General features: G+C 47.0%; 1 protein-coding gene across 1 annotated transcript in view; it reads right to left on the bottom strand.

Annotated features, from left to right (window-relative positions):
* COMMD6 (COMM domain containing 6) overlaps window positions 1–12,795 on the bottom strand; it is a 124,776-nt gene that overhangs the window by 75,613 nt on the left and 36,368 nt on the right. Inside the window, exon 3 of the mRNA XM_069205276.1 lies at window positions 906–971. Within this exon, the coding sequence (XP_069061377.1) occupies window positions 906–971 (66 nt within the window). The remainder of the gene's footprint in view (window positions 1–905; window positions 972–12,795) is intronic.

Here is a 12,795-nt window from a genome sequence, read left to right as displayed (position 1 = left end):
TACCTAAATTGTTTTGCATTCCAGATTGGTTAAAATGGGATCAAGAATCCTAACGTGGATATGGAAGGTCGGGGATTCCACCAGGTACAAAAAGTTACTCATGAATCTGGGATATATGGCGGCTAAATGGGACATAGCCCAAACATGGGGCAGCTCAACACCTCCAACGATGAGAGACAGAGAGGGGTATGGATGCATGCATGATCTTGGAGAAGGCAATATACAGAGACCGGAGGTGTCCTAAGAAATTTGACAAGATATGGAGGTGGGGGCGGTTGGCAGGAGTGGGGGAGGGTACATGATACGGAGCGTTAGCTGAACACAGCATTCACTTTGCCCTAACTGTGCTCCTTCTGACTCCTGCTCTCCTTGGACCTACCCCCTAATGAATCAATATCACTACTGGGGGGAAATGCAGTGGGTGCTAAACTATGTCTCTGGACAAATAAGCACATGGGAGTGGGAGGGTCAGAACTGTTTCTGAGGCTACTAGTGGGGGTACTGTTGTGTTATGAAACAATCTCAGTAAAATATCATTTAAAAAAAGGCTTCACAACAGGTCTCGCTGTCAGTCAATCGAGAGAGGAGGGGCAAAATGAATCACCTTACATGCGTCATTACCTGTCTTATTAACCCTATGCCTTCACTTGATAAATAACGCAGCAGTAACATAGGTACCAGGACTATAAAATAACCACTGATTTACCACTAGTTCCATAAGAACTGCCCTGGGTCCAGAACTACAGAAATATAGAGCAAAATCCAGCTGATAACAACTGTCTGAAATGTGTAAGTTCCTTTTTGGTGTCTTATTTTAAAGTTGGCGCATGCATGACTACAAGCTTAATCAATGCTGGTTTTGCCCTCTGTTTAGGTGCTCAATAGCAATTTATGTTGAAACTGACCTGGCATTGTTGGGCGACATCAACACCGGGAATGTGATGCTGAAGATGTTGTATAACTTGACAGCACTGAAAACCAAACAGAAAAACCTTTTATAATGACAAGCTGATAGAAAAGACAAGACCTAATAGTTAATGCCCAAGCATACATATTATTTTCACAGTTTCAAAGCAGAGCAAAAAAAGAAACTTGGTATAAAGTAACCAGTAAAATTTGGCTGAATGAAAAAAAGAAAACGTGCCAACCAACACTGAATGGGTCTTTCATGTTTGCTTTTTTAAACAGAAATGTAATACTTGGCAGCTCATTTGACTCAGGATAATTAAGTTCACTTTAAGAATCTTCCATGGAGTGGGAAGACATTAGTCACTGTGCAGCATCACTAAGCTATCCAGAAGGCGACTGATGTTAGTGGTAAGATGGCTTCCACTAGGTTGATCATCCACAGTTCCTTGAGTCAATCTTATTCTTTCAATAGTCAGAATGATGAGTCATCTACTCTTAAGCAAATAAACTTAATTATCATTCCAATGACATCTGTGGATTTTTCATGTTAGGTATTGCAAAAATATTATGACTTACCTTGACTTCCAAACTCATACCGCTACACTGACACTACCTGTATAGTGCTTAGCAGACCGAATATTCCACTTCAGCAAGAAATACGGGCACACAGCAATAGGCTGGCGTATGTAGAGCTGACATGCCCATGCTGCAAAGTGCAGCTGAGTGCTTTTGGGGGCGGGAATGATAATTCTGTGATCTGGAAAGATGAGGGTGGCCCTCCACTTCCGAGGATGAACTAGAAATGTTTCGGATAAGTGGACATACAGAGAAATAAAGGCTCCTCTTAGAGGGCAGCAAAGTGAACACATTGGTGGTTACCAGCCATTTCGGACTTTTATATATTCAGGAATGCCACTGTGGGAATCGCATGCCAGAAATGTTGGTGGAGCTCAAGCGATAGTTCTCCTGGGTACATAGGGAAGATAAGTAGGGGTATGGGAATGCTGGACACCACCTAAATTACCATGCTGGAGTTCCAAAAGTGAATGAGCATTAAAGATAATCTTAAATTTTGTTTTTATCTTGTCACATTTGCTGTGAGTTCAAAGACAGGTCAAATGTCAATCTATGTTTTTAACAAATTGGCACTTATTTTTTTTTTACTCAATCTGATTATTAGGTTTTAGACTAAAAGTACATTTCCAATAACTTGGTGAAAATTTGTACGACAACAGCAACATTGCATTTACTAGTTTAGGCATCCTAAAGAGACTTGGACTCTGTGGGTGGGAATGTTTGTTCAGATAAAGAAACACGTGATCTTCTGTCCTGACTTTATCAATAGGGTTGAACTGGTGTGTAACAAGCCAGATGTGCATGCTACAACTGGGCTGAAAAGTTCTGATTACTTGGACTTCTAGAGAGGGAACATCAGGGCTTTCTGTTTGCCTAGGGCATGAAATTCCATGCCCTTACACTCAGAAGCTTACTGCAAGGGTAGTGTGTTATGCAGTCTGGTCACACTGTGCATCTCTCTGTATGACAGGAGTGTCCAATGGAGGTCAAGGAGGGCTGGATTACAGGCGATCCACATAAAATATATTTATAGATTATGAATCTTAATGGTTTGAATTTAAATATCGATTACTATTACTATCTGCATAGTTTGAGTTATGTTCGACAACTCTTATTTAGGAAGATGGCAACATTTGATGGACCTGGCAGTCCCATAACCTCAAAACAATTGAGACTGTGATCTTATGTATGGCTTTCAAATTAAGAAATGCCAACCTGCATTGTTTCTAGAGCGATGGCAAATCTTGGTAAATAACTGCCTGAATTACAGCTAAAAGAAACACACAGCATGTAAATATTTGGGCATTAGTGGTGCACATGACCACAACCTATAATTTCAACTCAATCTGGGTAAAGCACAGACCATATCACAGGGCTCAATACAGTTCTAGACTGTACTGCATTTAAGAGCGATTGAAAGGTGCTGCCTAGGTCTCTATGTCCAAGCCTTCCTGTATACTTGGGCTCAGACTCATTTAAAATGCAGGCTTCCTTCAGGTAAATCTGTTATCTGTGAATGGGTGCACCTAACGCACAACTTCAACTCCTCAAAATACCATACGAGACGGGTAGACTGGGATTACAAATTATGCTGCTCTACACTATTAACTACTCAGATGCAATCTGTAGCTCTGTCGTGGGAAAAAGAAAACAATTCACAATCTGATCTGTTGGCGTAAGCAGGGTTCCCATTGGAAGTGAGGGACATTCTCCTGAGTGACCATCCAGTAACGATGATGTGTGCAACTAGCCAAAGCCAGCTAAAAATTGTGGTTTACATTACTATTTCTCCTACAGTTCTCCTTTGTGTTCTATTGTACAGCAGTGGAAGGAGTGAGGGAGACAAAGGAGCATATGCAAGTAGCTGGAGAAATTAATTTCTTGGTTTGGAAAGCTAAGGGGTGTCACACCATCGGACACAGAAATGGTAACGTCTGTTTGTTTGCACAGAGCCAGCCCAAATTTGGAATTGCCTCCACCCAATTTCTATAATGTTCTAGTGGCTATGGACCAGTGGAGTGAGTTTCCACTTGCTCCATGTTTGTTTCCATGTCTGCTGCCCTTGACAAAATTGAGAATCTATACGTACTATCCATTGTAATGGTCACAAACACTCTACACTAGACTCTGTCACTGAAATGTTTTTTTTCCCAATAAATACGCAATTTTAAAAGTTAGTAAAGCTTTACTTACTCTTAAAATGGGATTGAGACTGGATACCGCTCCACTACTTAAAGGGGCATATTGTGGGCACCCCTTCATAAGACCAAATTCCAGTCAGAAACCATTGACAAGTTACAGGATCCCAAGTTGGGGTGCTAATCCCACTCGCAAAATGGAAGTGCCTCTTTTTGATCCTTGGCCCTTTGTGATTGTTGATTAACGTTTCTGGGATAGTAGGTAGTGGGCCTGAGGACCATTGCCGACCCTCGGTGAAACTTTTTTTTCTCCAGGGCTTGTAGGTAGTGAGCCTGAGGACCACTGCCAATCCTCGGTGAAACTTTTTTTTTTCATTTATAAATACAGTAAAGTTTTTTTTCTTTTTTTTTTTTACAAAAAAAGGTCTGTTTCAAAAAAATTCTTTAAAAAAAAAAAGCCTTCTACCATAGGCAGGGACCTCCGAAATGCGAACTCGGAGGGGAAGACTACATGGCCTGCCTGACCATAAGAAGGCGGTCGCGCTTGTGATCACAGCAAACGAAACGAGCGCAACCTGGGAATAAAGCAGACCGGGGGGCACCCCGGGCCACCGGATTGAACTTGTGCCCAGAGGAGGAGTGCCTGGAATGAGACACCAGCCTGAGGCCGCCCGTAACGCAGTTCATAACTCAGAGAGGGGTCACCTGATTGGACCCTTCGCCCTGCCCCATGCAGGGGCACACAACTGGAGCACAACAAACAGCCCGGTGCGGTGGACCCCCTGAATAAACATCGCTGCCAGCCCCCCACAGCTATTGGATGCTCAAGGTGAGAGGAATGGGGGAGGAGAAGACAGAGGACTCCGCGGATTGCGAGGAGGAGGGTGGAAGCCGACCTGTGCCCAGTCGGGACCCAGGGGAGACCTGACTGTGACCACTGGGGGACCCCCGGCTGATCCTGCAGTAATGGGCAAAACTACCAAGCGGAGAGAAACGGCCCAGGATGCCGGGGGCCGCACCGAGGATCCTGCCCCCCCCTCGCGAGGCCGCGGAACCAGAGGGAGCCCATCTTTGGGGGACATAATGCAGGCCAACACCTCCTCTATGGAAAGTCTTGAGCACAAGATAGACACTCTTGCGCTAGACTTGGGCTTACTCCAGGACGATCAACGCCGCCTTGCTGAAAGAGTAGCAACAACGGAAAAGATTGTCTCAGAAATAAGACCAGAGATGAAGTTGACCGACGATCGAGTGGCAGCCCTCGAGAAACAAGTGGGTACTCTGGTGGCCCGCGCTGAAGATGCTGAAAACAGGTCCCGGAGAAATAACATCCGGATAGTTGGACTCCCTGAATCAATCAAACAACAGAACCTACCAGAATATCTGGAAAAGTGGATACAGGAGGAGGTAGCTCCTGTAGGCCTCACACGATTCTACAAGTTTGAAACAGCTCACAGAGTACCGGCAAGGAGGCCCCCTCCGGGAGCACCTCCTAGACCTATAGTAGCCAGACTATTACACTTTAAAGACCGCAATCATATAGTAGCCCAAGCCAGGAAAGCTGGAGAACTGAAAATAGAGAACGCACAGGTCCAAATCTTCCCGGATTTCTCACGTGAGGTCCAGCGTCAAAGGGCATCGTACATGGAAATCAAAAAACAGCTACGAACCTTAAATATCCAGTACGCAATGCTATTTCCATCCACGCTTCGAGTGGCGGAGGACGGAGGAACTAGATTCTTCTGGGTGCCCCAGCAAGCCAGGGACTGGCTGGATCTTCAAGAGGCTCTACACGCGTTGGGGCCTACCGGGGAGCTGGGCCCAGAGATGGGCAGCGCCAGAGATTGAGGCGAAGGAAAGCAGCGCCCACAGCGGATGAGATCAGAGCAGAAAGGCAGCGGGCAACAGTGGCAGTCGCGGCCCTGAGTGGAGGGCAGACAAGCCCAAGACCCATGGGACCACGCAGAGAGAACCGAGGGTCCGACACCGACACGGGGTCGGAAGATTCGACAGCCCGAGCATTGAGATGCCAGTGGTGACTCCAGGCACCTCCGAGGACATCATCTGAACCCACCTTAGAACTTAACCACAAGAACACGAATAAAGGCTCTGGGGAATGGTCCTATCACGCCCTGACAAGATGTAAACTGGTAAGATAAACATTTTTAGACTGGGAGCCCCCGGGATCGGCGGACTCAGTCGATCGAAGTCTTTGAACTTTTCGATTCACCGCCCCACAGGCATTGACTTTTAGTTTTGATCAAGTTTAGATGGGAGATTGTATGGACACCTGTCCTGGGGTTGGGGAAGTTTTTGTTCTATTTTGAGTTTTGGGTCCCTGACCTGTGCCTGACGATGAGAAGAGGCGCACATCTACCCCCCGCTGCCCTGCTGTTTCACCACCCTTGGAGGAGGTGCAGAGACAATTTGTTTCAACATTATCTCAATGGGTGACCACCAAGAATATAGAATGATCTCCTGGAATGTAAGGGGCATGCATACTATGGCCAAACGTTATAAAGTTAATTCATACTTATTTAGAAGAGGGGCGCACATAGCGCTATTACAGGAGACTCACCTTACAGCCACAGAGGGGGCGGCACTGAAGAAAAGGTGGAGAGGTCAAACTTATTATACAACCTACTCGGCATTTGCTAGGGGCACCCTTATTTGGATGCGTGCAGGAATTCCATTTCAGATGACTTACACACTAATAGACCTGAAGGGGCGCTATGTATTGGTTACTGGCAGGCTGGGAGGGCGCGATGTCACCCTGATAAATGTATATGCACCTAATGTAGAACAGGGCACCTTCCTAGATCAATTAACAAACGCCTTGGCCCCTCACCTGACTGGGTCGGTTCTGATAGGGGGGTGACTTTAATTGTATAGCTGTCCCGGACCTGGACAGATCGCATCCTCCGCTGACAGACTCTGTGGTGAACACTCTGGCTAAGAGATTCCGTGAGTGGCAATCAAGGTGGCAGTTGTTGGACTGCTGGAGAACCCTCAACCCACGAACCCGAGAATACTCCTACTACTCGGTAGTACACGACCTGCACGTAAGGCTCAACACTTTCCTAAGCACACAAGACATGCATGCCCAAATACGTAGTATAGAATACCTAGGGAGCACCCTCTCGGATCATTGCCCCGCGCTGATGCGCATAACATGGACAAGAGCTATCACTAGCATTGAGACTTAAACCAGATTCACTCGAAGACCCAGCATATCGCGACCAAATTAGAGAGCACATCACGCAATACTTTGAAAATAATGAACCAACAGCACCATCCCCCCAATACACTTTGGGAGGCATTTAAGGTAGTGATACGTGGGCGTTGCATTGCTGAATCCATGGGGTTAGGAAGACCCTGCTAAGGGAAGTAGAGAGGACTGAGGACAACTATGCAGACTGAAAGCACAGGTCCCCGGGGACCCCAGATTATGGGATGAGCTCCGAGCAACCAGAGAGCTACTGGCCAAGAATACGGAGAAACTACGTTGCTTCGATTACAAACGATATATGGCCAGGGCCCACGCGAAGAGAGACAAAGCAGGAGCTCTTTTGGCGTGGATAATTAAGTCCAGGGCCACTTTCTTGAGTACTACACCACTTTGTATGCTAGAACTCTAAGAGGAGAGGGGGAAGAGCTGGTGACCTTTTTGGATGCACTCCCATGCCCAACTGTAAGTGAAGAAGAGAGAGAGGGACTGGGGGGCAAAATAACGGCCCTGGAAATCAGTGCAGCCATAAGAGGTCTAGCCCGGGGGAAAACGCCTGGGACAGACGGCCTACCGGCTGAGTTCTATGCCACACATGAGCGAGAACTGACTCCCAGACTGGAGAGGCTGTTTAGTGCTGCGCTGGCAGCAGCGTGCCTCCCACAGTCCACCACAGGCCATGATCGTCCCGCTGCTTAAGCATGGCAAGACCCCCACTGACAGCAGGGCATATAGACCTCTATCGATGTTAAACACCGATTACGAGATATTGAGTAAAGTTCTAGTGGCCAGGTTGCTCCCATACATGACCCGCATAGTACATCCCGATCAGGCAGGGTTTATCCCTTCCAGGAACACAGCTCAAAACACCAGGAGAGAGTCATACATATCATGGACACTATCGCCCCGCTGATGCCGGAGTCTGGTGTGTTGACAGTGGACATCGAAAAGGCACTTGACAGGCTTGAGTGGGAGTACCTTTACGCAGTCCTTCTCCGCATGGGGTTGGGCGAGGGCTTTGTCCGCTGGACGAGGCTACTATACACAAATCCAAGGGCGAGAGTTAGAACCAGGGCTACTATATCAGAGCAATACCCAGTGGAGAGAGGCACCAGGCAGGGATGCCCCCTTTCCCCGCAGTTATTCGCGCTGGCGATGGAGCCATTGGTGGCCCAAGCTAGGACTGCTGCCTGGTATCACGGGCTGCAACAGGGCACAAGGAGAAATACTATTGCACTATACGCAGACGACCTACTACTCTTCTTACAGAACACTGGTAGAGAATTGACGGGAGCCCAGTCCCAATTAACATTATTCGACTGGGTGACAGGATTAAAGGTCAACTGGCAGAAATCATACCTGTTCCCCCTGACTGCAAGGGTTGACCCACCGGAGGGGCTGGGAAGTGTGCCGTGAGAGCCCCGATGTATGACATACCTGAGGGTTAAAATATACCACTCCAGATCCGACCTATTGGATGGCAACATCGGCAAAGCCATGAGAGCCCCAAGGTCCAACTTGGCTTTCTGGAGCACGCTCCCAATCTCGGTAGCTGGAAGAGTGGCAGTCATTAAGATGGTGGCGCTCCCCCGCCTGCTCTATTATTTTGCGTCCTCGCCGGTCTGGATCCCGGTGACAATGTTTAGGGAGCTGGATTCCATGCTTAGGGCATTTATCTGGGGGAAAGGGAGACGTAGAGTGGTGCTTGCTAAGCTTAAGAGACCCCGAGAGGAGGGCGGCCTGGCGGTACCCGATTTCAAATCCTATTATGTTGCGGCCCAGCTGCAATGGCTGGCCAGATGTATGGCAGCGAGAAGGGCCGAGGAGGGAGAGGAGGATATTATAGCGCCTCCTGAATCCTCCCTAGCGAAGATGTTTCTGGGTCTTACTATCCTGGGACTCTCCCCGAGGCTGAGGTGTTGCCTCGCTGCGGGAGACACTGTCTTAGGCGCTCCAGATCTACAGTGCCTTATGCGCCGGAGATTCCAACGACCTGGCTTCGCTGGCTGCCTAAGGCAGGGGATTGGAGAGGACTAATGCATGGGAAGAGGCGGGGGCCCTGGAAATGGGGGACCTTTATAGAGAGGGCACCCTGTTGCCCTTCGAGGACTTCCATCAGGAGCACGGATTATCGCGGGCCCAGTTCCTATTGCATAGGGCAATCATCCAAGGGGTTCGGGCGTACTGGCAGATGGGAGCGAACGAGCCGGCTATTTACCGCCTGAACACCTTCAGAATAACATTGGATGGTACACAAAGGCCGATTACTACCCTACATGAAGTGATTACCGCTGGGACACGGGGGGTCCCCACAACTGAAGGAAACGTGGGATCGGCTTCTTGACAAGTTACGGGAGGAGCCGGACTCCGAGCCAGTAGGATAGGCGGGACAAGCTTACACACCCATTGATTGATAGGAAGTGGCCCACCAATGGACCTGAGAGGATCACTGATCAAACAAGAGATACACCAGATCACCCTACAGCGGGGGATGGATGGGACAGCGGGGAAGACAGAGGACGGGTAGCAGGCTATATTTGGTCGGGCCCGGGGAGGGGAAGACAGGGAGGAATAGGGGGAGATTAGATAAGGGACACAACAGCCATAACTAACACAAGGCACACCACACCATCCTAACTCACCATTTCAGCCATTAGCATTTGATAATTAGTACATGAGAAGAAGAGGAGCACTGAGATTAGGGCTATTCCCAAGCTTTAAGATACGATGGGGGCCTATATACACCAGGACTGCCGAATATTGGGAGCCCTCAAAATAAGTATGATTTAGCTGCTGTGGTGTTGTTAAAGATGTGTTAATTGAAATGTACCATAAATTAAACTAATAAAATCTGTTTTAAAAAAAAATGGATGTTATGGAAACAATGGAATTATATACAACATTAAGAACATCTGATTTCCTTGCCTTTTCTGCAAGCTCAACCAATGGTGCTCCTGTGACAGCACACTTGACCTGGCTCCGATGTTGTAAAATTTGACTTTTCACCTTGTGCTTTGTTTGACCTTTGTAGATCAAGTACCAGGGACACCAAATTCCATAAACTTCATCCTGGGAGTTATACAGCTGGTGAAAGTGAACACTTTCGTATTGATACAATATTTACATGCTGGACAATCAATCAATCAGCTTTTGTTAAGCACGGCTCACCCTCAATGACCACATTTGAAATATTCTACTAGTGGTGGTAAAATGCATTTGTGGGTTTATTGTAAGCCTTGGTACAAAGGGTACGGTAATTCTGACTAAGGCATTATTTATATGTGTTCCCCTTTTGAATGAAAACAAAGGCACGGCCTTGTTGGTCAACTAGTTTTTGAATAACTTCTAGTGCTTGAGAATTATCTTTTTTTTATCTCATTACCTGCTGTATTAAAGATAGTGACACACATAATGCACTCAACCTCATTTACACGTTCATGTGGTTTAAGTAATGTCTCTCTCTAATTATACCAGGCCATCTTGCTTGCTTGATTAGTCTCGCTGAGTAGCCTCTTTAAAAAAGCTTAGCAATAAGAGTGTCAGATGCCCTAAAAAATCTGCTCTTTGAGTGCAGTTCCTGCAGATTCACACCCTGACCAAAGAGCATTATCCCTAGGGCTCCTAGGGTGAGGTCTCCTATACTGCAGTAGTGTATTTCTCTGTGTTGCCTTTCTGTAGAGTGAGGTATATATTTTTTGTTCCTATGTTTTCATCCATAGGCCTAGAAAGGGAATCACTATTGAATCAAAGTTTATGGTAAATTATATGTCAACTGATAGCCCACTGAGCTGTGTGTGCAGTTACTCCAATCTAATGTCGATACCCTTCCAAATGAAGATGTCATCTATGTACCTCACCCAATGTTTAATGTTGACTAACAAAAGGCTGTTTGACCACAAGGTACAGGTTTCTTCAAAGTCGGCCATAAAGAGATTTGTAATATCTGGAGCGAAGCCTGCCCCCATCGCTTCTCCCTTAGTTTGGAAATTAAACTGGCTATCAAATTGGAAATAATTATTGCTTAATGCTATGTCAGTTAAAGCCAGTATGAAGCAAGTGGGCACCTGAACCGATGGCTCATGGTTGTTCAGTGTGCATGCAATAACTCTTAGGGATTCCCCCTCTGGGGAATGTTGGTATAAAGAGATTGGATATCCATGGTCACCAAAAATTATTTTTTGTTGTCAAAATCAATATTGTCAATGAGGTTTTTAAAATGCGTGCTGTCTCTCACATAAGATTTTGTCCTGGGTATCCAGGGCTTCAAAAAGAAGTCAATAGACTCGGAAAGGATTCCAAAAGGGACCCACATCCTGACACAATGGGCTGGCCTGGAGGATTATGTAGTTTTCTGTGTATCCTTGGCAGGGTATAGATTGCAAGGGTTTGGGGATTCTGTTTCAGGACCGGATGCAAGGAAGGATTAGGGATTTCTTTCTCCATTATTCTACTCCAGCAGCCATTAAAAGACCACTACAACAAACAACATTTCCCATGAACCATAGGGAAAGAAAACGTCATCCAGCCCACCAATCCCAGCACTTCCATCCAGATAAACTCCTGCGAGGACACTCTATCTCCCTTGCTTCGCTGCTCCAGCAGCTAGAGATAAGTGTTTTCTCATTTCTCGTTTTGATGAGTAGAATTTTGGCAGTTTCATTATGTGGTTTCTAAGCGCAGCGAGTCGCTTGCACTGTTGTTGCATTTTATTGATGTACAACCCGGCCGCTGGAGCGTTCATGCCTTAGCGGCCGTGTCAGTGTTTTCTGTCAAACTCAAGTGATGACGCAACTGCGGGGGAGTTTCCTCTCTTCTCAGCCGCATCTACATTTCTTCATTTTCCTCAAGGGTACTTTGGACTTACTCATTTTCGGTGGCTCTGAAAGACATTGTGGCTGCGGGACCGATCGCTCCTTCGCGGCCACATTTCCATATTATGGCTCTCGGAGCAGTGCGGTCTTCTGACCGCTAGGGGAACCGCGCTAAAGTTTTACGTGCGCAGCGAGTCTATACCCCCCGCACGTCCGGTGAGCCATTCACCCATACTGAGGTTTGGTGAAGTGTGCACAGCTGTTCTATGATAGGGGCAGATTTGAGTAATAACCTTTTTCTTGTCCAAACGAGAGAGCACTGTCTGGAGCTTGACACCCGTTTTTACACACGTAGGTTTCTTTGCACATTGGAACTTGCCCAGACAGCCTTAGTTCCCTCAGATTATTAGGAAGTGGTAGTCCAAGACCGTAAGGGTAACAGCAATTAACCCCTTGAGGGTTTATTATTCTAATAGGGGACATCCCTAATTCTGTATTCCCCAGATACATTTTATACGATCTTGGACCTAAGAATGGAGGAGTTGGGGAATTATTGTGAGGAAGAGGAGGTTACCTACCTCCCTACTGATGACCACTTTTGCCAAATAATGGATGTCTCAATTTTTAAAGCGGTTTCACAAGTGATTGCTCCTCTGGGAAGGAAAATCCAACAACTTCAGGCCCAGTGCCAAAAAACCCTCAGCTCGAGGGAAGAAACGCAAGGGCCTCTGGCAACCGTCCCCTTCAATCTCAGACCCCAAACGCAGACGCAAGGAAGACGCTGGGGTAGACTTGGATGCGTTTGCGTGCCTCAAAAAGGCATTTATCGATTCCCACGCCTCCAGCGCTACGTACCCAGAATATGGTCACTTGGGGGACACCTTGAATGTTCTTAAGGCCGAGAATTCTGGTGACCTTGAGGATTCACCCCATCCTTCCCCTCATATCTCAGCTGGAGACTGGGATTCCGGCAGACCCTGGAGTCCCTCATGGGCCAATCTTTCCGAGGGGCCTACAGACCCAGAATCTGAGCCTCGCAATTCTGATGGGGATATGTTAAACCCAGATGAGTTGGTACACCCTTGCTCGGCAGAGTGGTTGCCTACACCTAAAGTGGCGTCCTATATAGCATCCA

Source organism: Pleurodeles waltl, chromosome 8 (assembly GCF_031143425.1).
Source record: "Pleurodeles waltl isolate 20211129_DDA chromosome 8, aPleWal1.hap1.20221129, whole genome shotgun sequence".
Lineage (NCBI taxonomy): Eukaryota > Metazoa > Chordata > Amphibia > Caudata > Salamandridae > Pleurodeles > Pleurodeles waltl.
This window is presented reverse-complemented; position numbering and strand designations above follow the sequence as displayed.